Source organism: Solanum stenotomum, chromosome 2 (genome assembly GCF_019186545.1).
Source record: "Solanum stenotomum isolate F172 chromosome 2, ASM1918654v1, whole genome shotgun sequence".
Taxonomy (NCBI): Eukaryota; Viridiplantae; Streptophyta; class Magnoliopsida; order Solanales; family Solanaceae; genus Solanum; species Solanum stenotomum.
In genome coordinates, this window is record NC_064283.1 from 14,834,666 (window position 1) to 14,858,125 (window position 23,460).

Genomic DNA, 23,460 nt, shown 5'->3' on the forward strand with positions numbered 1-23,460 from the left:
AATGTATCATGCACTAATTTTTTAGATATGATATGTAAATTTGAATTTATACTAAATGTATTAATTACATAGCAACTGTCACACGGTGATGTATCGATCTCAAATCTAACATCTTATGGGCAACAATTACTTATTTAATGTATCTAGTATAAATACAATACTTATCAATTTAAACAACATACATAAATAGTAATGTTTCATGCACTATTTTTTTTTATAGATATGATACATAAATTCAAATTTATACTAAATGTATCAATTACATAGCAACTACCACATGGTAATGTATCGATCTCAAATCCAACATCTTATGGGCAACAATTACTTATTTAATCTATCTAGTATAAATACAATACTTATCAATTTACATAAGATACATAAATAGTAAAATGTTATGTAGCAAAAATATTTATGATGTATCTTCTCAAAATTTTCGATAATCTTGAATCAAAATTGGAAGGATCTTCAATGAACTAGGAGAAGAATTTTGAATCTCAAAATTTTCAAAATTTTAAGGATCTTCGATGAACTGAGAGAAGAATATTGAATCTCAAAATTTTCGACAATCTTGAATCAAAATTGAAAGGATCTTCGATGAACTTGAAGATTCAAGAGGAAATCGTTTGTCCAACAACAATTTCATCACTTTTTTATCCTTCATAACTCACCTCGCTTACCCAAAATTTTGATAAAAGTTTTTGAATCAAATCTGAAAAGTTTCTTCGTTGAACAGGGGGAGCAATTTGAAAATTTGAATTTCTTCGTTTTGTTTAGGATTTGCCTCTGTATGATTGAGAGTAAGAAGAAATGTAAGCGTAATTTGTGGGATTTAATTAGATTTTCAGATTTTAATCCCTTTTTAGCGCAACAGAAGGATTCTTTTAGTATTAAAATTAATGTATCCGGATGGTGACTTATGTATTCGGAAGGTACAAATTTTAAGGGATTATTGTAATTATAAAAAAAGTAGGGATATGATGTAATTTACTCTTTACACTGAGATTTATTTAAGTTAGCAATTAGTTTTGGTTTAGGTAGAGGATTAATTAGCTAATGGGCCAATAATTAGTGCGTCGCACCTTATGAATTATAAGCCCAAATAATATTTTTTAATAGTCGAGAGTAAATTTCAAATATTAGATAATAGTATTAAAAAGGAATCAAAAAGTCATCTTAGATATATGCATGGAGAAACTCTTGATAAAGAAATTTTTTCTCTTAAATGAATCTTACGCCGCATAAAGCGGATGAATTAGCTAAATAATACGATATATATATAATCAAATCAATCATACATCCACTCACCAAAGATTCCTCAGTGGCCTTAGAACCAAGAACATTTTTTAAGGCTTCAAGAAATCCATTTTCCTTGTCTTTGGAGCCCTCACCAATTGCTTGAAAATACTCACTTTCAAAACCTACAAAAGAATTCACTTTTTTTCAAATTTTGCACCATACAATTTGTGGCTAAGCTACCCTTGTTAAAGGAGGGTCAGAAACATCTCATTGTTCAAAAATTATACTATATAGATAGGTCAACCAAACCTTTCTATACCAATCAATATTTATAACAATATTGTAGTTTAACAACCGAGTTCTTTTTTTTGGAATCAATATTTCATATTACACTATATTATATATTTTTTATAACAATATTTTTCTATAGCATTACAAAAAATAATCCAGACAAATAACAATGTTATAAAATAATTTGATTGTAAACATTCAAACTCCCTAACTTCTTTATAATTTTAATCTCCGAGTTGGAGTGGGGTAAGAAGTTTTTAAAGAACTTTTATAAAAGATATTAAGAAAAATGTAAAATTCTTTTGGGGGACGGGGTTAGGAATTTTTTTTAAAAAATAAAATTTCTCTAATTGTTTTATGGGAGAGGAGGGAGAGGTAGGGGTGGGTGGTTCGATGGAAGGGGGGTAAGATTTTTTTTAATTTTTTTTTTAAAAAAACAATTCTTTTTGAGGGGTGAGAGTGGGGTGATAGACGGATAGTGATACCTTATTCTTTAATTTTTAACTAATATTAATAACTTATTTAATTTTTGTGAAGATGGATTGGGCCTCCTCAGTTTCTTTTCATTAATGAAATTTTTTAGCTAATATTAATAATTTATTTAATTTTTGTCAAAGTGATTCTCTGGAGCCTCCGCTTTTCTTTTCATTAATGAAACTTGCGAATGTTTTGTCCATGTGACAAGATTTTTTAAATAAAAGAGAGAATATGTACACACCAACATGACAACACATATTAGCTTATGTGTTTCTCAAACTAATAAGTGATATATAGTTTAAGTATGAAACAATTCACACTCTCAGCAGTTTAGATATAAAACTTAAAAAAAATAAAAATAGATAATTTAGCTGTGTTTTTAACGTTCACGTACCATCTAAGAAGCTTGCTAGCTTTTCAAGATTTGCAATAATAAGATTATGAAGATCTTTTCCAGCCCATACTGGTCGAATGACCAATGAGATAACCATGACTGTGGCAACACTAACCATAATAGTTGATATCCTTTGCTTAACCAACTCCAAGTACCTATCACCAGACACTGTGACCAAACTAAATGTTGCCACAGAGAACATGCATCCATAGTCATACCTCCTTTGCATATGTGGATAAAATCTTGTAAATGTACCTAAAGCACCTGCGTGATCAGAAATGGATTCAAAATTTAAACATTATACGGTTATGTTTCGATACTCTAGCTCAACTAGGGATGGACATGGTATGCATGGTATAGTACGGTACTAGAAACTTCTGTTAGGTGATTTTGATTTTTAAAAGTATTATACCATTATTACACCTAATTAATTTGGTATGTGTCAGTATTTTAAAGTTAAATTTTTTTATTTTGCGGTACACAGGGGCGGAGCTACGTGGTGGTTAGATTGGACACCCTTCGTCGGAATTTTTTTTTTGTATATACAAGTAAAATGATATACGAAGTGATTAAATAATATATTTTGGACACTCTTGACACAACAAACTGTTGTAGCCCAATGGTTTCAGACGCATTGAATGAGCCAGTGCACATGAGTTAGCAACACTTTTTAAAAAGAGCTTTTATTGTTCAATTTTTGGACACTCTTCGTGAAATTTTTGGCTCCGCCACTGGCGGTACGATCGATTTAGATAGACTTATAAAAGAAAATTTTGATTTTTGACTTTTCAGAAAACGTCTCAATTATATCATACTAGTATAGCGTTGGTCTTGGCTTCAATATTTTAAAAAATATGTCATTAGACTGATTTATTGTTGAAATTATCCGTGATATAACGAACATGCAATTTTATTTTTTTTATCATGAAGAGATTTGTTGTTCCTGATTATACATGCTTTATCTTTAGATGTTATTTGAACAAGTAAAAGTTTTATCTTGATAATCTAAGTAGGGATAACATTTCTCCTCTGCATGTCCATGAAATTTTCTTATATAAAGTCTGAATCAAAACTATTGAATTTGCATCGACCTATAAGATGTATGCTAGATCCTCACTTTGATGTACATATACACTATTGTTGTCATGTGAAACAATTTTATGATTTGATTAATATGAAAAAAGGACTTATTATCTATTTATCTTCCAATTTTTATTTTTATTTTTTGAATTTTTCCATTTTTTTTATAATAGAGAAAAAGATTGTATTGTGCATGCATACATACCTAGAATGAAGACCAAACACCCAAGAATTATAGGCTCCCCTTCTTTTCCACAAAACTTAGCTAAATATTTAGCTCCAATCCCTAATGAGACACCTAATGCTGTAGCAAATGCTATGTTTAAGCACTTTGATATAGTTGCACCTGAAAATAATAAAAAAACCTTTAACATGAAAATCAAATGTAAAAAAAAATAATTAAAAAATTCATCAAATTAGAAAAAAAAAAAAAAGGAATCAATGACAGACAATCTGTAATCAACAAATTATGTTATGGCAGACAAGTTTTATAGTTAAACAATAAAAATTCATCGATGAACCTATTTAACGTCAGCTAATCAAAAAATTATGTTATTTATGAACAAATTAGTGACATGTCAGGTTAGCATCGAAGTTCGTAGCTAATTATAGTTATTTTATTTTTGTAGTAAAAATTTACCAGCAGTATACTCAAATGAAACCATTACTGTGAGGACAGCCATGATGGCTGATTGTTCAAAACTATGATAAAGTGGCCATGAATAGTAAAACAATATAACCAAAGTGAGAGATAATCCCACTTTGGCTGCATGCCAAATTTTTCTTGGATCATTTTTTCCAATATTTATTGTGTTATTAGCAATGTTGCTAATTTTGTTTATCAACTTTATTGGAAACCACTTGAATTGGTTCCACAACATGTTGAAGACACTATTTTTTTCTTGGATTTTGGAATCAATATCCATTGGAAATGATTGAGTTGAGAAAGAAAAAAGAGAAGGTGAAAGGATGAAAATGTGCACACAATGGAACAACATTAACAAATTCAATTTATAGTTGAGGTGAAACAATGGGATTTGACTTATTTTACTTTTTTGAAAATTTTTCATCCACAAAATGAGTATCTAGCTTTTCCTATATTGATCTTTCTTATGAGAAGGATAAGTAATGTTATGTGCGAATAGAGTCTTATATTGATAATTAAAAGGGTTGTGAATTTAAATATAAAATGTATGTCACGGTGCGAGGGTTTTGGGAAAAATCGTGTGGGCGTGACTTCTCAAGATACTATATTAAGAGTATTTTAGGGTTGGTTTACCCCCAATAATTAGTATCAGAGTCAATAATTTAACACGACAAATACAAAGATGACGAAGTGATGGAGTGAGGCTCGCTTACTATCTTTACCATGCCAAAGGTAGCTTGGAGATGCACGAGCACAAGAAGTTAGCTCCGAGCTTCTTTAAAATAGCGATTAATGTTCAGTCATGTGGATGACACAAATTAAAATGACTCAAAAATTGACTAGTGGATCGTGGTGATCAACTGATCATGGCCTATGTGGAACTTATTCGAGCAAAATATTGTTGAGTGTGCAAACAGAATCCTGCATTGATAGTTGAAAATATTGAGAAGCTATACGTGAGATATGGATAAACCTATCAAGACACAACATACATAATGATGTAGTGTGTGTATTTTTACATGAAGGATGTTGGAATACTGACCCCCAGATTTGCCTAAGGAACAGGTATATTCTATATGTTTCTTTGCAGATTACAACAATTACGTTATGTAAAGCAAATAAAGTAATGACACAATATTTTATCGCGGAAAATCCTGGCCCATAAAGGGTAAAAAACCACGACCTACACCTTTGTAGGATTTAACTCTACTTCATTAAACTCTGAGCCTCATGAATTATAAACTCTAATTCCTAGACGCTAACAACCAACTAGATCGTCGACTCCACTCAAAGTTATGAATTCAGATTACAACTCTTGCAATCCTAGGAACTAACTCTATTTCCTAAACTCCAACACAAACCCCCCAAGGTTTATGTTCCCAAGTCTTTAAGTCGCCCCAACTTGAAGACTCTATTCCTACTCCAATTTATACTTCACTGGATCTAGAAAGAATTAAAAATACAACTCGATAAAAACTCAATACAAGCAAACTTGACTTAAGAACTATAAAACATAAGCCTATGAACTAGTTCTTCAATTCTTGTTTCCTTGCGTTGGCTGCACTTCGTAATCAGAAATCAGTATGAACTCCCTCTATTTGATTGTATTCTGCTTGTAACTCTCTGTTTAAGTGCGAAAGTATCTCCAAAGAAAATATTGCTCTATTTATAGACTTTGAACTCTTCAAAACCTTTTTCAACTTGAACTCGATTAATTACATATCTGATCATGCTTCCTACTCTGTTCCGGATTTGAAAGTTATTCACATCGTTATACTTCCTACTCTGCTTATGCTTCCTACTTCGTTTACCCTTCCTACTTTGCTTAGGATTTCTTTATGAAAGGAAACATTTTTGCACTGGTTTCTTGTTGAAAAAGTAACCCTTCCACCGCTTTATAACTTCTAACTCGCGTGGCTGACGTTCTCCTTATCCCAGTCGGATTCGGTCTGAAAGAAACATGTCGACGTAACTGGTTCCTTTCCTCTGTTCCTCTATTTATCAATTATCTAAATCTTTTTCGATCTAACAAAGGATATAATCCATTTTGAATGATGTACCAATAGTTATCATTTAAGATTGCATCACTCAATTCACTTCTAAGGATTATGTTATGGCACGTGAGTTGTCCAACTGCAAATTTATGTTATGAAGCGTGAGTGTTTTTTTTTTTTTTGGTTTCTCACTCAATGTTTGAAGTCTACATTGGAGTTTCGATTAAATTTGGATTACGCACCACCGAGCAAGTACTAGTTATGAGTTGTTTGGGACTAATACCAGTTCTTGATAGTTATAGTTGGTATTCCGCAGTGTATTTAATATATATATATATATATATTATTTTTGTTATTCTGATAACTATTCATGTTTGGTTTGCTTGACGAGTAGTTGAGTGTTATTTCGATTTTTGGGATTGGGTCACAACCTCTTTAGTTTTTTCTTGTGATTAAGTGGTATATGATAAGCGGGTTGAATCAAATTGAAGCAAATCAAAATAGATCAAATTAATTATTAGGTAATGATTCTATCCGTTAAATATTTATCTAGATCAAAATAAATTAAATAATATATATATATAAATTAATAGCTGCAACAACATGTACACTTTACCACATTAATAATTGTTGCCTAATTAAATATTTAATCAGTTGCTTGTCTAACTTATTTCTAGAGAAAAAAATGGATTTCAAAGGGACATATATTTCTTCTAATATATTATGCTTTTTTTTCGATTGGGTTACATATTGACCCTATGAGTTATACTATTTTGATTCGATTGATTGATGAATTATTTTGAATTCGATTCGTTGAGTTAACTCAATAAACAACTCATGGCTCAACCAGTAGAATCATCGAACGAGTTGCGCGTATTAGGCATGTATTTTCACCCCTAATTGTAATAAAACCATTTCTTCTTGTGTAGCTTGTAAAAAAGTAAGGACCATTAATTGAAAATATAGGACCATAATATTAATAATTTTTAGGACCATCTATATTATCTCAAGTGGCAATCTATGTATTTTAGAAAGAAAAAACATACTTTACATTTTAACCGCCTAATAAATGTTGCAAAATATTCTGTTGGTAGAAATGTCACTCTTAAAATGTTTCTTCTAAGAAAAAAAAAACATGCAATTTTTTTCAACTTGAAATGCACATGCATGCATTTTTCAATCAATTTTCCTATTTTTTTTTTTAAAAAAAAACAACAACAATTTTAACCAACTAGAATCACCACTAACGGAATAATGTTTAGTGGTTATTCTCATGAATGTTTTGATTGAATCGGTCAGAAAAGAAATATATAGTAATATTTTTATTTTGAAAAATTAGGAAATTTTCCACTATTTCAGTAAGAAAATGTTTTCCACCATGCTTTTTCCCAATAAATTGATTCGGTAAGAAATGAGAGGAAAAATAATATGTTATAGCATAAATTTTCCACTATTTCGGAGTGGAGAAAAACTTATATTTCTAGTAGTGAATAACGTTATACAAAATCGTATAGAGATTTTCACCTCTGACCCATTATTTTACTTAAAACGTTTGTTTTTCACATGTTCTTTTAAGAAATTATTAATTAAAAAAGACAATTTTTATAATTTTTTCATATTTATTCTTTGATATTAATTTAATCTTTCTTCACATTTATCAAAGTAAAAATAAAAATGGAAAACAATATAATTGGGAAAACTATAATATTAGACATACACGATACATCCATGCCACATATATTAATTTTATATATTCGTACCACTAATTAAGAGTTTTCTGTCATATATCAAGGAAGATACACATAGATACATGTATTTTTCCTACCAGATACACTAAATAGGGAGAGAGGTGAGTGAGATGGGAAGGAAGACGAGTGAAATAGTCATGTATCCTAGAAACATGTGAATTACAACAGATACATACATATACATGTATCTAGTGTGTATCTTGTGATTCACATGTATCCGGGATACCATATACATAGGAGAGTGATGAGTAATATGGGAAAGAGGCGAGCGAGATTCGTTTATAGTCTATCTAGAACAAATACTGACTTTGACCACATGTATCCAAAGATACATGTATATGGACATACTAAATCTGGTAAGAATCATAATACTGTAAAATAGAATGTATCTAAATAGTTAGCTCCTAAACTAGTGAGATTTTTTCATGCTGTCCAAACTAATTTGACTTGAGTTATATTTGTACCACTTGAAGTGCTAGCAATCCCTAAGAAGAAATTAAATAGAAAGAGATCTACTGTTTTTTTTAACCAACTTGTTCTTCTACTAATTTATTATTTATTATTTCTTGTTTGCTAACTATATGTTCACACAAAATTGACTAGATTTCAAGCCACATGAATTCTACGCGTTTTGGATTTGGAAATATTTTTATGTCAAATGTGAATAATTGGAATCAAAATTTAAAGTTTATGGGTTTAAAATTTTAGTTTTTTAAAGTTATTGTATTCTAATTTTAATAATTTATGTAAATATAAAATTTGAACCAAAATTATTAAATTCGCCTAAACTTGTTAATCATATCCTCAGCTCCGCTCGAGAAAAAATAGTGTGTCACAATATTTACATAAATTTGATCGATAAAAAGAATAATGTGTGTCATATATATTGAGACATACGAAGATGATAATAGTGGCTATTGTCAACTATTGGCTACCGCCATTGCCGCCCACCAATATCAACTACCGCCACACACCATCATTGGCAATCACTGCAATCGTAAGTCGTCACAACTAGCCACCTTTTACGATTATCACCATCAGACACCATTATCACAAGAACCACCCATCATTGCCAACAATCATTACCATATATCGTCAACTATCGTCGTCATTAACTATCACTATTATGCATCACAATTATTAATCGTCACCATCAATCATTACTGTCTACTATCATCGCCACTAGCTATAACCCATAACAACACCATTATTAGCCAACACGATTCTCAATCGGCACCTACAAACTAGAGTCATATAATTTTTTAATTCTTTTGGTTATGTAGTATTACATTAATCTAGTATTTTATTGAATTTTATATTTATATAATATATTTTTAAAATAAATATAAATTTTATATATTCAAACGTAGAAAAAATAAAAGTTTTATTATCCTATTTTTAATATGTCAATATTTGATTCGATTCGTTTGTTGTCCACTCTTAATTGTGGTCAAAGGCAGAGTTAGGTAAGGTTGAGTCCTTCAACAAAAAATCACATTGTTTATATATGATTAAAATTATTTCTTATGTATATATAGTATATGTTGAATTCTCTTCAATTTCTCGTATAGTTATATCTTCATATTTTGAATAATATTAGTGAAAATTCAAACTCTGCCGCTGATCTCGTGATTTTATGTATTGTTAGTAACTCACAAAGAAAAGAGGGTATTATGCCTACGTTTGATATTGACTAGAGAGGGAAGTTTCATGGATAATTAATAATATCATTCATTTTTCAATTGTTATACTAAAGTCACAAAATTATCTTTTATAACGAAATAATAATTCAACTATATTCGTATATATCATAAAAATCTCGAAAAAAAATGCATACTCTAAAGTGGAAAACCACAAGTGGCTTACCACATCTATAAAATTGTCCTATAAATATAGATAGCTACATTAGGAACCCACCTTATCTAATATCAATATTGCACCACTTGATAAATCAACAAACTTATTTCTTGTCCAAACCTAATGACTATCTTATTAGACATATATATTCCTATCATATATATTAGTTTTATCTATACTTTCAAATAATTATGTATTTTATCACTAATTAAGAGTTTCCTATCATATATTAAGGAAGATACACCTAGATACATGTATTTTTGCTACTAGATACATTAAAATAGGGAGAGAGACAAACGAGACAGTCATGTATCCCAAATATACGTGAATCACACTAGATACATGTGTATATATCTGGAATATCGAATACATAGGAGAGTGGCGAGAGAGATGGGAGGGAGGTGAGGGAGACGGGTGAGATTTGTCTATGTATCACAGATACACGTGAATCCATTTGTATATAGTGTATCTATAACACATTACAATTAATTTTAACCTCATATATCCCGAGATACATGTAACTCGACATATCGGATACATCAAAATCTGGTAAGATTCGTAATATTAATAACTAAAGTGTGTCTAAGTAATTAACTCCTAAATTAGTTGGACTAATGTAAGTTTCCCTTTTTAATTTATTTCTTAAGTAGATAAAAAAAGTATTTTCTTTAAATAGTATAATATATGTATTTTAATTTTTTACTATAAAAACACATTTTTATGATTATTATTATTTTGTGTATAATAATTAAAAGTTGAATGACAACTTGCGAAATTTATCATGACAAATAAAAGTTAAACAAGAAATTAATTGATGTTTTTTATTTTTAAAAAAAGTCTAATCAAAGCATCAGATCATAGACATAACCAATCCTAAAAAGCAAGGACATTTTAATTTTATAAGACTTTTATCAAATTGTTCAAGAGTGGTGTACTAAATAGAATTAATAAATGAAATGAAGTACCACTTTTCTTATTTTAGATATTTAATTAGTTTTTAACCCAAGTGGGGCTGTGTGGTGGATAAATTTTTCAATGGACAAATTAATCATAGTTGCCATTTGTCAATTGGTAAATTTATGTGGTGGTGTTTGAAATAAGAAAGAAAAATAAAAACAAGATTTACTTATAAATTTGTGGTTGTTAGAATGGTGGGTTAATTAGCTTATTTGTGGTAACTTAGATAGTCATTAAGCCAGATCTGTCCATAAAAAATGTAGGTTAATTAGCTTATTAATTTGTCCTCCTCCTAAATCATATCTATGATGTATTTCAAAAAGCAGGTTTTTCACCATACACTATTAAAAAAATATTAATTATTAAGCATCAAAATCGACAGATGACATCAATTTTCATCCTAAAAAGTAAAATCGATAGACTTGACTATGTCAAAATATGGTGGGTTGATTAAAGGAACCCTATGAATTACCTCGGTTAAAATCGAGGAATGTTTGTTAATTTCTTTAAAAAAATCGAGATCATTTAAAAAAAATAACAATGGAGTTTTGTTCATAGATCTTTCAGACACACAATATAATATTTGCTATTATATTGAACAATTTTATCATTAGACTCCACATGCTATTTGATGAAAAAATTGCGTTATTTTTAATTTGTATTAATCAACTGCAGTTTTGCATTTAAAAAATCGACGGGGTTCCTCGACTTTCATAAATTAAAAAAATCAATTGAGGGACTCTTTCGATTTTCTTGCAATCTTTTTAGGGGAAATAGCAGTTTTATTTCCTATATTGTTGGATAATTTCAATTTTAGTCCTTGTATTATTTGACTATGCACATTTAACCTTCAGTTATTTGAAGTGTGCGGTTTTGGTCCTTGAAATTAACAAAAGTTAACTATTTAACAGAATGATTATTTTAAAATATATAAAACAATATAAATTGAAGGATTGGTGATTCTAGAATTGTGTATAAAAAAATTGAATTTAAGAAATTTCTTAAAGATTGAAAGCAGTTAGGACACCATTGATAGCCTTAAGGACCATGTCCACCTACTAAACCCTTTCAAATGTAATCGCATTTGACCTTGATTAGTAACCATTGAAAAAGAGAGGAAAAATGAGTTGTTGATGAATAAAAATATAAAGCAAACAAAGAAGCAAATGAGATTAATTTATATATTAAAAATAATCAATTTAATTGTATATTTTTTAAATTTAATTTTATATACATAATTCTTCAAACATTTATAATCACCAAACCTTTATTTTATTTTATTTTATATATTTTCAAATAATCATTTTGTTAAATAGTTAACTTTTGTTAATTATAAGGACCAAGACCAATACATTTAAAATAATTGAAGGTTAAATACGCATAGTCAAAAAACACATGAACTAAAATTGAAATTATGCAATAATACATGTGCTAAAACCGTTATTTCTCCTTCTTTTTTTTTTTTTACATATTTTTGCGCAGAAATTAACCAACGAACATTCATTTTTTTTAAAGAGAAATTATTGAAAAAAAAGTAGTCTATCGAATTTTTACATTTTTTTAATAGTGATAACATGATGATCAAAGTTTGAAATAAAATTATTGAATTATGCGGAACCCGTATTAGTTTTCATCAAGTATATATGGTTGGGCACATAAGTAATGAAATTATTGTTGTTAGGAGTGAAAAAATCAAATTTAACTCGTCCAGCCTGTTTAAGTTTGGGTGGGTTATTGTCCCACTCATTCATTAGCTCAACTCATTTCAACCCATTAAAAATTAGGTTTATAAATAACCTGAATTGGCTCATGAAATTTTTGTTGAAATATTTTAATTTTTTTGTTAATTTGATGTGTTGTATATAGCCATAATAAAGAAAAAAAAATTATTATGTGCTAAAATAGTTTAAAAGAACAAGTAAAACAATTAAGTTAAAATTGGGTTGGGCTGGATCTTGACCCGTAATGTAACCCATACCTAATCCATTTTGACCCAACCCATTTTCACCCAAGCAAATTTAGATTGGATTGGGTCTTGACCCGATTATTGTCTTAACCCATTATGACCCATCCAAATTTGACCCAACCCACCCAATTGTCACCCTAATTGTTGTTATAATAAACTAATAAAGAGATATGCTCTCTCTCTCTATATATATATATACCAAATTTAACAGATTTACCAAAATTAAACAGCAGAAATTATCACAGCAGAGTAGCAGAATACAATTAAACAGATTTACCAAAATTAAACAACAGAAATCAACAGAAATTATCACAACAGAGTAGCAGAATAGCAAAAATATAAGATTTTTGTAAATCCTACTCAGTACTCCCTCTCTCGTGTCTTATCATGTTTATCTCACGTATTTGTCCTATTTTTTTCCTTAATTATCACAGCAGAGTAGCAGAATAGCAGAAATATAAGATTTTTGTAAATCCTACTCAGTACTCCCTCTCTCGTGTCTTATCATGTTTATCTCACGTATTTATCCTGTTTTTTCCCTTTTTATCCTTTTTTTTTGTATGAGTGAAGATGAAATAGAAAGAAATAATATAATAAGTCAAAAAGAGCTTATGGAATCCACTAGTTCAAGTGTTAGTCCATTCCAACGAACTGCCCAACAACATACAATAGACACAAGTATAGGAAATGTACCAAGAAGAAGAGTATTTAGGGTAAACCCAGATACAGTAACTGAAAATGTAAGACCAATGGGTAGAAGAATGCCTATAGAAGAACCTATTAGGTTACAAGAAGGGGGAAGTAAAGGAAATATATCAAACATAGCAGCACATGATCCTCAGATGTGGAATGTAGTAATAGATTTATGGAAAGTAATAGTAGTAGCAGACTATATAAAAACATACCAAGATGCAGACGCAGAAACAATGTATAAATATATGGAGACCTTTCTAGGAGAATCTGCAAAGGCCTTATGGGAAGCATATAAATCTAATTTCCCACAAGAATTCCAAGCGTTAGTAAACTTGGGAGCAAACTCGTATAATTTTACAAATAAAATACATAGTTTAATTACAGGAGAAGACCCAATTAGTGGCTTAGTAGTACTACAGAGAAATGCTTTGATAAACCTAGAACAGTTAAGTATTACAAGTTGGTTCCACATAAAGAACTTTCTTAAAGATTACTATTATTACTGTACAATTAGTGAAAATTCTTTTGATGAAGAATTAGGAAAAAAGTTATTTCATAAACTACCAAGAGCTTTAGGTAGAGAAATAGAAGAAAGATGGTATAAAAGAGAAGGAGTAATACAAAACTCAAACGGTAAATGGTCAATAGGACACAAAGTACAACATCTAATGAAAATTTTAACAGAAAAATGCACGAATATACAAATACAAAAACAACTAAAACATAATGAAATGGGTTTCTGTAACAATGTCATGTATACCACCCAAAGTTATGATAAAGGACATAATAAATCAAAGAAAAGATACAAGAAATATAGACCCTATTACAATCAACAGTATAATAAAAGATACTATTTAAGAAGGTCTTCAGCCAGAAAGCCATATCTAAATAAGGATAGACATGTTAGAAAATATAGAAATGATAGAAACTATAAAAATAAGCTAGAATGTTTCACATGTGGAAGTATAGAACATTTAGCAAATGTATGTCCTAAAAGAAATAATAGTAGAACTAGAAACTCACAATTAATAGAAGATTTTCAAGAAACATTCATTAATGTTGATGAATACATGTCAGATAATGAAAGCATATATTCGATAGTAAGTGTAGAAATAGAAGAAACAACACTGTCTGATGAGTCAGATTTAGCTAATGACGAACTAATAAATGAAATAGTTTAGGATTCAAAAATATAGACTTAGAAGAATTACAAATAAGTACAATGATGAATATTTCACAAGAATGTACCTATGAGTTTGAAAGAAATAAAGGAATAGATAGTAACCAATGTATTCTATGTAAATGGTATCCAAGCACAGAAAAAAGGGCAAAATGTAAGTTTTGCTATGCTGAAGGATGTATAACATGCATAGAAAATTTATTAAAAATAAAAGTAAAAGAAGGACGTGAAAATAGAGATATAAGTAGCGATACAATAAACTTACGAATAATAACATTAGAAAGTAGGATAAATGAACTAGAACAAAAGGTAATATTGTTAGAAAAAGGAAAACAAAAATGTGAAGAAAATATAACGGAAGAATGGGGGATATGCAAAACATCGACCCAAGAAGCAGAATTAATGAATATAGAAACTATGGTAAACTATTATGAGAATTTAATATGTAATGAAGATAAAAAATTCACTACTATTAAAGTATTAGCTAGACTTAAAATACAGGATATTGAATTAGAAATCTTGGCATTGGTAGACACAGGATGTACAGGTAGTATAATAAATAAAAAGATTCTACCACAAAAACTAATAAGAACCTTAGATAAGCCAATTGCAGCAATGCAAATGGATGGAACGTATAATACATACCAACATTATATAGGAAAGACTCAGGTAAGTTTTATCAATACATGTAATGAATTTTATAAACCAATGTACACACTTGATAGGATATGGGTAAGAGATCTTAACATAAATGTAGATTTTGTATTAAGATTAAAATTTATAATACAAAATAATGGAGAAACATTAATTACAAGAGATGGGGTAATATTCTTCAAACACTTGACTTATACACCAGTACAAACTATTAAATTTGAAACAAAAGGAAGACAAGCTGGTATATCTTCAAGCACTCCTGAAACTGATAATTTACAGACATGTTGTAAAGACTGCAAAAATAAATGTCAATGTTGTAAAGACTCAGGACATAGAGAACAATATGAGGAAGAAGAAGAATATCATATAAGAGAAAAAGATTATACCTTAATAGAAGTAGAAAATGCATTCTATAATTTTCAATAGGAATAGATAGGATAGGTACTATTAGAAGTCCTAAAGAATTGGACAATATAGTAAAGATATTAGACGAAATGGAAATAATAGGAGAAAACCTTTAAAATATTGAAAAATAACAAGGTAGTATGCAAATTAAATATCATAAACCCTGAATACATAATAAAAACAGTTGTTATTGAAGCAACCAATCAAGACTTAGAGGATTTTGGTATACAGATAAAAGAGTTACTAAACTTAGGAGTAATAAGAAGATCTACATCAAAACATAGATCAGCAGCATTCATGGTAAGAAATCACAGTGAAATAGTGCGAGGTAAAGCAAGAATAATAATTAATTACAAACGACTTAATGATAACACCAGTACAGATGCATATAAATTACCCGATAAATATGAATTAATCAATCGAATCCAAGAAAAAAGGATATTTAGTAAATTTGATTGTAAATCAGGATATTGGCAGGTAAAAATGCATGAAGAAAGCATAGAATGGACAACATTCACTTGCCCGGAAGGACATTTTGAATGGTTAGCTATGCCATTTGAGCTAAAGACTGCCCCGCCAATAGTTCAAAGAAAAATGAATACTATATTTGGAGACTATAAAAGGTTTGTCCTAGTATATGTAAATGATATCTTAGTTTTTAGTAAAGATATTAAAGATCATTTAGGACATCTACAGACGGTATTTCGCTTATTTGTAAAAAATGGAATAATAGTAAGTAAGAAGAAAATGGAATTATGTAAGAACCATATAAATTTTTTAGGAGTAACATTAGGAGAAGGTAAAATTAAATTACAACCACATATAGCAACTAAAGTCTTAGATATGCCGGATAAATTAGATAATACAAAAGATTTACAAAATTTTTTAGGACTAGTAAATTATGCTAGAAATTTTATTAAGGACTTAGGAAGACTAGCAGGACCACTATACTCAAAAATAGGTAGCAAAGGGCAAAAACATTTCAATATAGAAGACATTAAATTGGTACAACAAATTAAAGAAAAAGTTAAAAACATTCTGGAACTAAGTATACCATTAGAAACAGATTATCTAATAATTGAAACAGATGGCAGTTTCCAAGGATGGGGAGCTGTGTTAAAAGCCAGACCAAATAAATATAGTGATAAGATAGAAGAAAAGATTTGTGCTTATCAAAGTGGAAAATATAAAGAGAAAGGAAATATGAGTAGTATAGATGCCGAAGTTTTAGCAATAATATATGGTCTTAATAGTTTTAAGTTATATATTTTAAATAAAAATTAAATATTAGTACGAACTGACTGTGAAGCCATAGTTAAGTTCCATCAAAAGATAAATCAAAAAGCTAGTAGCAAGAGACGATGACTAAATTTTATGGATACTATATCTATCTATCCAAGTATTATCTTTGAATATATAAAAGGAAAGGATAACAGTCCGGCGGATCAGTTAAGTAGATTAAATATTAAAATAACTTAATTATCCATTTGTTTTCAGCATGAGACCAACCAGTTCAATAGACAAAGGCAAAGGAGTAGCCTCAGCATTAGACACATACGCTCAGACTGTATTGTTGACAACCAATTTTGACCCTCCCCGATAAATTAATTTTCGAACTTCTTAATTCCAAACGATTTGAAATAATTAGTTTTATAAAAGTTTTGAATTGTTTTTATAGGTTTTGCCGATTTTTAGTCATTTCTACAACATTTTAGATAGTAAATATGTTTTTACCTAATTAGTATGTTTTATGAAATCAACTTCAAAGACGTTACATTTTTAGTTAAGTGTTTTATTAATTCACTTTAGTTTAAGTTATAGTTACAATTGTCAATGTTTTAAAATAGCCTTGTAAATTTTATAACTTTTGAGTAATAAATTTGCTTTATATAATTATATATTATTAGTATGTTTTTATAAATATTTGATAATCATCCTCGAAATTTTTCACATTGTCAAGTTAAATATTTTATTAATTTAGTTTGGTCTAAGTTATAGTTGTAATTTTGAGCTAATTAGTTTATAATTAAGTTAATTATTATATAATTATGTGTCTAATTAGTATATTTTATAAATATTTGAAAATCATATCAAAAGATTTTTATTTCTTTTAGCTAAGTGTTTTACTAACGTAGTTTAATTTAAATCATAATCACGATTTTGAATTAATTAGTTCATGTTTATATTAATTATATTATTATCAAGTTAATTATTTTATTTTGTAAAAGATTAAGAAGCTCGTTAATTAATATTAATTTGTTTCATTTAATCTTTAATCGGATTCGCTAATAAAATTCAATTTGGCTAGATTGCTAATTCATTTGCCTAACATTTTCATTACAATTTTAACCCATTTCCCACCTTGCACCCAATTCTTTTATTGAGACCATTTTGGGCCTTTTTCCTTAAACCATTTCAGCCCAAACCCACTTCCCATTCCTTATTTCCAATTAAACTTACCAGCAGCCCACCAAATTCCCCTTTGACCCGGCCCAATCCCCTGATAAACAACAATCTGCCCCAACGTTCTTCCTCCTTCAACGTTCAAAATCCAGAAGCGACAAGAGAGCCAGCAGCCCAGAAAAACGTACAGCTGCAGTCCAAACGCGTTGACACACGCAACAGCGGGACAGAGCACGCGTTTTCCCCCCCTTCCTCTTCCAGAATGGGGTGAAAATTCAGAAAAAAGGTGTCTCTCCTAAATTGTGAAAGGTTTTTGCAATTCAAATTTGTAGGCCTTGAATCCGAAATTGCCCTCGTCCCTTTTCCCTCCAACATGAACCCTAGTTTCCCTTATATATAGTTCCATCTTCCTCACTGTAAAGGGGTGACGATTTTTGGTTGAAAAAATATAAATATAGGAATGCGTACATAAAATCAATAGTTATATTGAGGTAAGAATCAACGATAAATTTGCCTCTTGTGCTCGCCATTTGAAAAGCTCGTCGGAGTCTCATTGTGGTATTGAAGTTGTTGTCCCTCTGCTTGTAGCCTCAGGTCAGCTGCACCGGAAAAGGTAATTTCCCTTGTGACCTTAATTCGCTCTAGTTAGCGTTTTGTCTGCAAGTATGAAATTTAACGTCACTCCTTGTTTCTCCCTCTCTCAAGCTCGTCTTTTCTCCTTTGGTTTATTATTGGCGCTTAATGATTGTTTTTGTTTGATTCTGATTGATATATTCTGTGATACCGAGGCATGGAGCGTGTCTTTGGTTGTGATTTACGCATAAAATCCCTTTGATTAAGAGTTTGTTTCTTCTTTGATTTGATTTTCAAATGTATGTGTCCTCGTTTGTTCTTTATTTCTGTTCAGTGGCTATTGGTTGAGGGAGCTGGAATGATGATTTGTTTGTTGTTAGTTTGATGCCTGTGTCTATATTTTTGGTATTTCAAGGTTTAAAGACTAAATGGTTTTAAATCCTCTTGGTAAGTTTGAATAGATTTAGTTTAGTTGGGATTGTTTTTTTTCAACTTCGATATAAATCTTGTTGGAGTCGAGTTCATCTCCATTTTGTTCAGTTTTTTTTTCTAGTCGAAAATTGCTTGTTATTTGTAGTCGGTCTCTTGAAAATTGTGAAATGCTTTTCTGAAAACTAATGCTCATTTGTTCTCCTGCTTATCTCCTATTAACCTGTTCGGTTAGAAATGTTTAGTGTCCATTGTGGTTCTTAGAGTGAAAAAAATTGCAACTTTGGTTCGAGTCATTTTGATACTTATTGATTGTTCGATGTTCTGAGGTTTAATAATTAATTTTCCGACACGCTACTGCTAGTTAAGAGCGCGGTGACTCTTCTTTCTTTGACTAAATCTTAGTCTAAATTTGAATATGCTTATTCTGATCTTAGCTTGTAGCCTATCTCAATCATTTATGCGGTGTATCTGCCTAACAATGCCCCTCCGTTTGCATTTTATATCTTATTCATGGCTATTTGTATTTATGTGCAACATGTTAGCTTGGAGGAATAGGTTTGCTTGGCTTTGACCTGCTAGTCATATTTTGCTCCCCTTTAAAATGATAAAATAATAATAATAAGAAAGGTGCCACTAGTTTCTGTTCCTTTGTTTTTTTTTAAAAAAAATAAATAATAAAAACAAAAAAATAAGAATATAATAATAGGATTTGTTGTTGCCTCCGACATTCTATCTTTCGACATGATAAATTAACACCGTGAGATTCCAATAAATATAGTGATTTCGACATGAGGGGTGTTACTTAATAATTATGTAGCATGCTTCTTCTCAATTTTCGAATTATTATTGATTGTTGACCATGTATTAGTCTGTTCTTGTTTATTCCCTTTTATACGCTCNTGTATTCTTGGTTTCGGTTTTTCTAGATAGCTTTTACTTCAATTCAATTGTATCTCATTTGTTCTATTCGGTTCGGATACTAATTCTCTCCTCGTTTCTTTTTTTTGTTGCATGAATTACCTCTTTTCGAGTCTTTGAAGGCTCCCTCTTCTTGCATTTCGAGGATTGGGCCCCACAGGCCCAATCCTATATTTCTATCGAGTCAGCAGGTCTGGAACGTTGAAATACAGGGCGGGAAATCGAAAATAATGTCCTGGCAAGCTAAAAATCAGGCTGTATACAGCCATATACACTGATATACATGGCAAAAACACCGATATACAGGTTCAAAAATGAAAGGCAGGTTGCAGGGATCAAAATAGACTGTATACATTCGGTATTCAGTCCGATATACACAAAAATAGATCGAAATACGGCCCGTATACGGTGATATACGTAAAGGATATACACAGATTTACCCAAAGGCAAAATAGGCCCAAAGGCCTTAGATGATTTCAACAGGTGCAAGATAGGGAAATTTGGGCCAAATTTGATTATTTCCTTCCCTCTCTTATTATTTATATTGTATTTATTTGACTAACTTGGTTTGTTTTATGGTTTTGATTTACTTAAATTCCCAAAAGATAGCCATTTCATTTTTATGTCACATTCAAATTAAAATATTCATATTTTTTTTTTATTACTTAGTTTTTATTTTTATAGTAGTCTTGTCGACACTTAAATTATTTCCCTTTAGAAAAACCCCCTTTAGTTCATTCCCCCTTAAGATGAATAAAATGATAGAAATAGTAGTAGTAATAAAATAATAAGTTAAAATAAATGAGTTATTTACTTAGTTAAAATTTCAAAATTAGTTAAAATATAAATGAGTTCTTTACCTATTTATAATTTCAAAAATTAGTCAAAATAAATAAGTTCTTTTACCTAGCTAAAATTTTAAAATTAGTCAAAATTATTTTTAGTCAAATCGCCGGTCAACCGCAAGTTAGCGGGCATTCCGAGGGCCTAACACCTTCTCGGAATGTACATTAAACTTCGAACCCTGTTATTTTCAATTGATTTTATCTGTTTGAATCTCTTGAAAAATCTTATATTTTTTCTTGATTTTTTACTAAAAATTAAGTGGCGATTCTATTCTTTTGAGAATTCGATTTGCTTAAATCATAAGTTTAATCGATTTTTCAAAAACTCAGTCATTTTCCTTTTACATATATTTTTAAGTAAAACATGTATTAAGTAATATGAAGTTTAGACCTCAGACACCATCAATAGAGATGATGGATCGTATGTACTTCGGTAAGCATAATTTAATATGTTACCCAAATTCGAATTTATCTTTTAGAGAACTACCAGAATGTGTGTTAGACAAACCTCAAAAATGTTTAGCAGACAATTTATGGATGACATATAATAAGAAAGACAATAAATATTTTATAGCTTCATTAAATGCTTTATATCAATACTTTACAAACAAAAGTAGAGAGAACAAATTTAAATATTATGTGGTAATACACGGTAAGACTGACGGTATTTTTCAAACTTAGATAGAAGTAGTAGAATCTATAAACGGAGTTAAAACTCCTCTTTTTAAAGGTTTTAATGATTTTACCGAAGCATTAGATTATGCAGGAGGGATACTTGGTCCAAATTATTGTATCTCTCTAGCCCTCAGACAAAACCCACAAAAGATCCCACAATATAATATCCAAAAAGACACAGACAAAATAATCTTTTGTGACCATTGTTCTTCCATGACCAAGGCTTTCAAAAGATTAAAGGCAAAGGTGGAAACTTTACTCCAAGAGAATGCTAAACTAATGGAGCAGATAAAATCATTCAAAGACAAAGACTCCATTCAGAAGATTCAAACCAATATACAGACCTCAGAACTGAGTTTTCCATCTCTAGAAAAAATGGATGAGCAGGGTGTGCATTCCCCAATGAATGCAAAAAGATCCACTGTATCGGATAATAAAGATACAGCTAGTCCGGTTCAAACGATAACCGGTAAAGGCACTTCAAACCCGTTTATGGCTGTCACTTTGCCAAAAAGTGAAGGTGAAGGTTCTTCATCAAGACGAAGGTTACCCAAATCATTTACTCAGATAGAGACAATAACAAAGAAAAGTATGCTCCATAAAAAGAAAAAGAATGATAAAATAGAGAGCATAATAAAAAAGACTTTAGAAAAGTTTTTCCAACAGGGACAGGATAAACATGTAATTACTACACCAAATCCAGATCCAAGTGGAGACAGACTGGTACCAGATATAGAGTATAAATACAGAATGAGACAGAACTAATACAAGCTCAAGGAGGGACACTACTGATAATAATATAACTAGATCCATAAGTTCAGGGGGAGAAGACTATGGAGAACATTCATATTATCAAGATGCTCAAGATCCTAATGAAGATGGTGATTCAGGAATGAGTTTTGATTCCATAGCTCTGCACAACCTTGATACCTGAATGCAAACGGAAGAAGGAAGAAGAACAAGACAAAACAAGATAATAAACTGAAGTAGGAATAAAAGTGTGCCATGTGGGTATGCCCACATTTGTCGTGTGAATGCTTACTTTATCACTATCCTCTAAAAGAGGAAAAAACTGATAAGCACGCGTCATACGTTGTGTAAAAGTTTGTGTCAATAAGTGAAAATAATGCATGTGCGATGGAGCCCAAATGTGTACCCGGCATGAATTATTTGATCTTATCTTTTAAAGAGTCGGCCAAGTTTAGGCCACTACTTTTTATTCCACTATCTTAGTGCGTCGGCCACGTTTGGCCATTAGTAAGTTTCCACGTTTTGTACTAAGACTCTCTTGACCTCTATAAAAAGTCACTACTCTACACTAAAGAGGAACAAGGAAAAAAAACCAAAGAAAGAACAGACAACATATTCCCCTTTCCAATGTTCCGAAAAATCCTCTCCATTATCAAATCCAAATATCTCTAAACACCCCTCTTGTAATATCCAGTGTGTAAACAATTTGTTTTAAGTGTGTAAAGGTCAGTCGGGGTTCCCGAAAGGGAAATCTCTCTCCGTTAAGTCATGTAAGTCTCTTAAGTTTCCTGTATTTTTCCTAAAAATATATGTAAATTATGTTTGTTTTAAATTTATGTACTAATGTTTGTAATTATGTTTATATTATGTTAAAAACTAACCTTAGTATATGGTTAGGCTTTTAACTTCTTGATAACAACCATGGATTAACCTGTAAATTCCTAGGATGTTTCAAAGGCTTTAAAAAGTCCGCAAAAATCAAAGGACGTCTTGTTGGCCATCTCCGGGGTGGGGTTAATGAAGAAGTTGTACGTTAAGAACACAGGTTAAAAGAAAGAGATGAACGGGGTAGTAATTTAAAAACAAAAGAGAAAAAAAGGATAAATATGTGAGATAAACATGATAAGACACGAGAGAGGGAGTACTGAGTAGGATTTACAAAAATCTTATATTTCTGCTATTCTGCTACTCTGCTGTGATAATTTCTGCTGATTTCTGCTGTTTAATTTTGGTAAATCCATTTAATTGTATTCTGCTACTCTGCTGTGATAATTTCTGCTATATAT

General features: G+C 30.3%; 2 protein-coding genes across 2 annotated transcripts in view; one reads left to right on the forward strand and one right to left on the reverse strand.

Moving 5' to 3' along the window:
• Positions 1-4,455, reverse strand: part of LOC125855716 (aluminum-activated malate transporter 8-like) — a 7,943-nt gene extending 3,488 nt beyond the window's left edge. Inside the window, exons 1-4 of the mRNA XM_049535447.1 lie at positions 4,119-4,455; positions 3,684-3,824; positions 2,399-2,662; positions 1,306-1,418 (exon numbers count right to left, since the gene is read on the reverse strand). Of these exons, the coding sequence (XP_049391404.1) occupies positions 1,306-1,418; positions 2,399-2,662; positions 3,684-3,824; positions 4,119-4,404 (804 nt within the window). The 5' untranslated portion in view covers positions 4,405-4,455. The remainder of the gene's footprint in view (positions 1-1,305; positions 1,419-2,398; positions 2,663-3,683; positions 3,825-4,118) is intronic.
• LOC125855112 (probable inactive ATP-dependent zinc metalloprotease FTSHI 4, chloroplastic) overlaps positions 1-23,460 on the forward strand; it is a 460,535-nt gene that overhangs the window by 371,569 nt on the left and 65,506 nt on the right. The window lies entirely within an intron of this gene.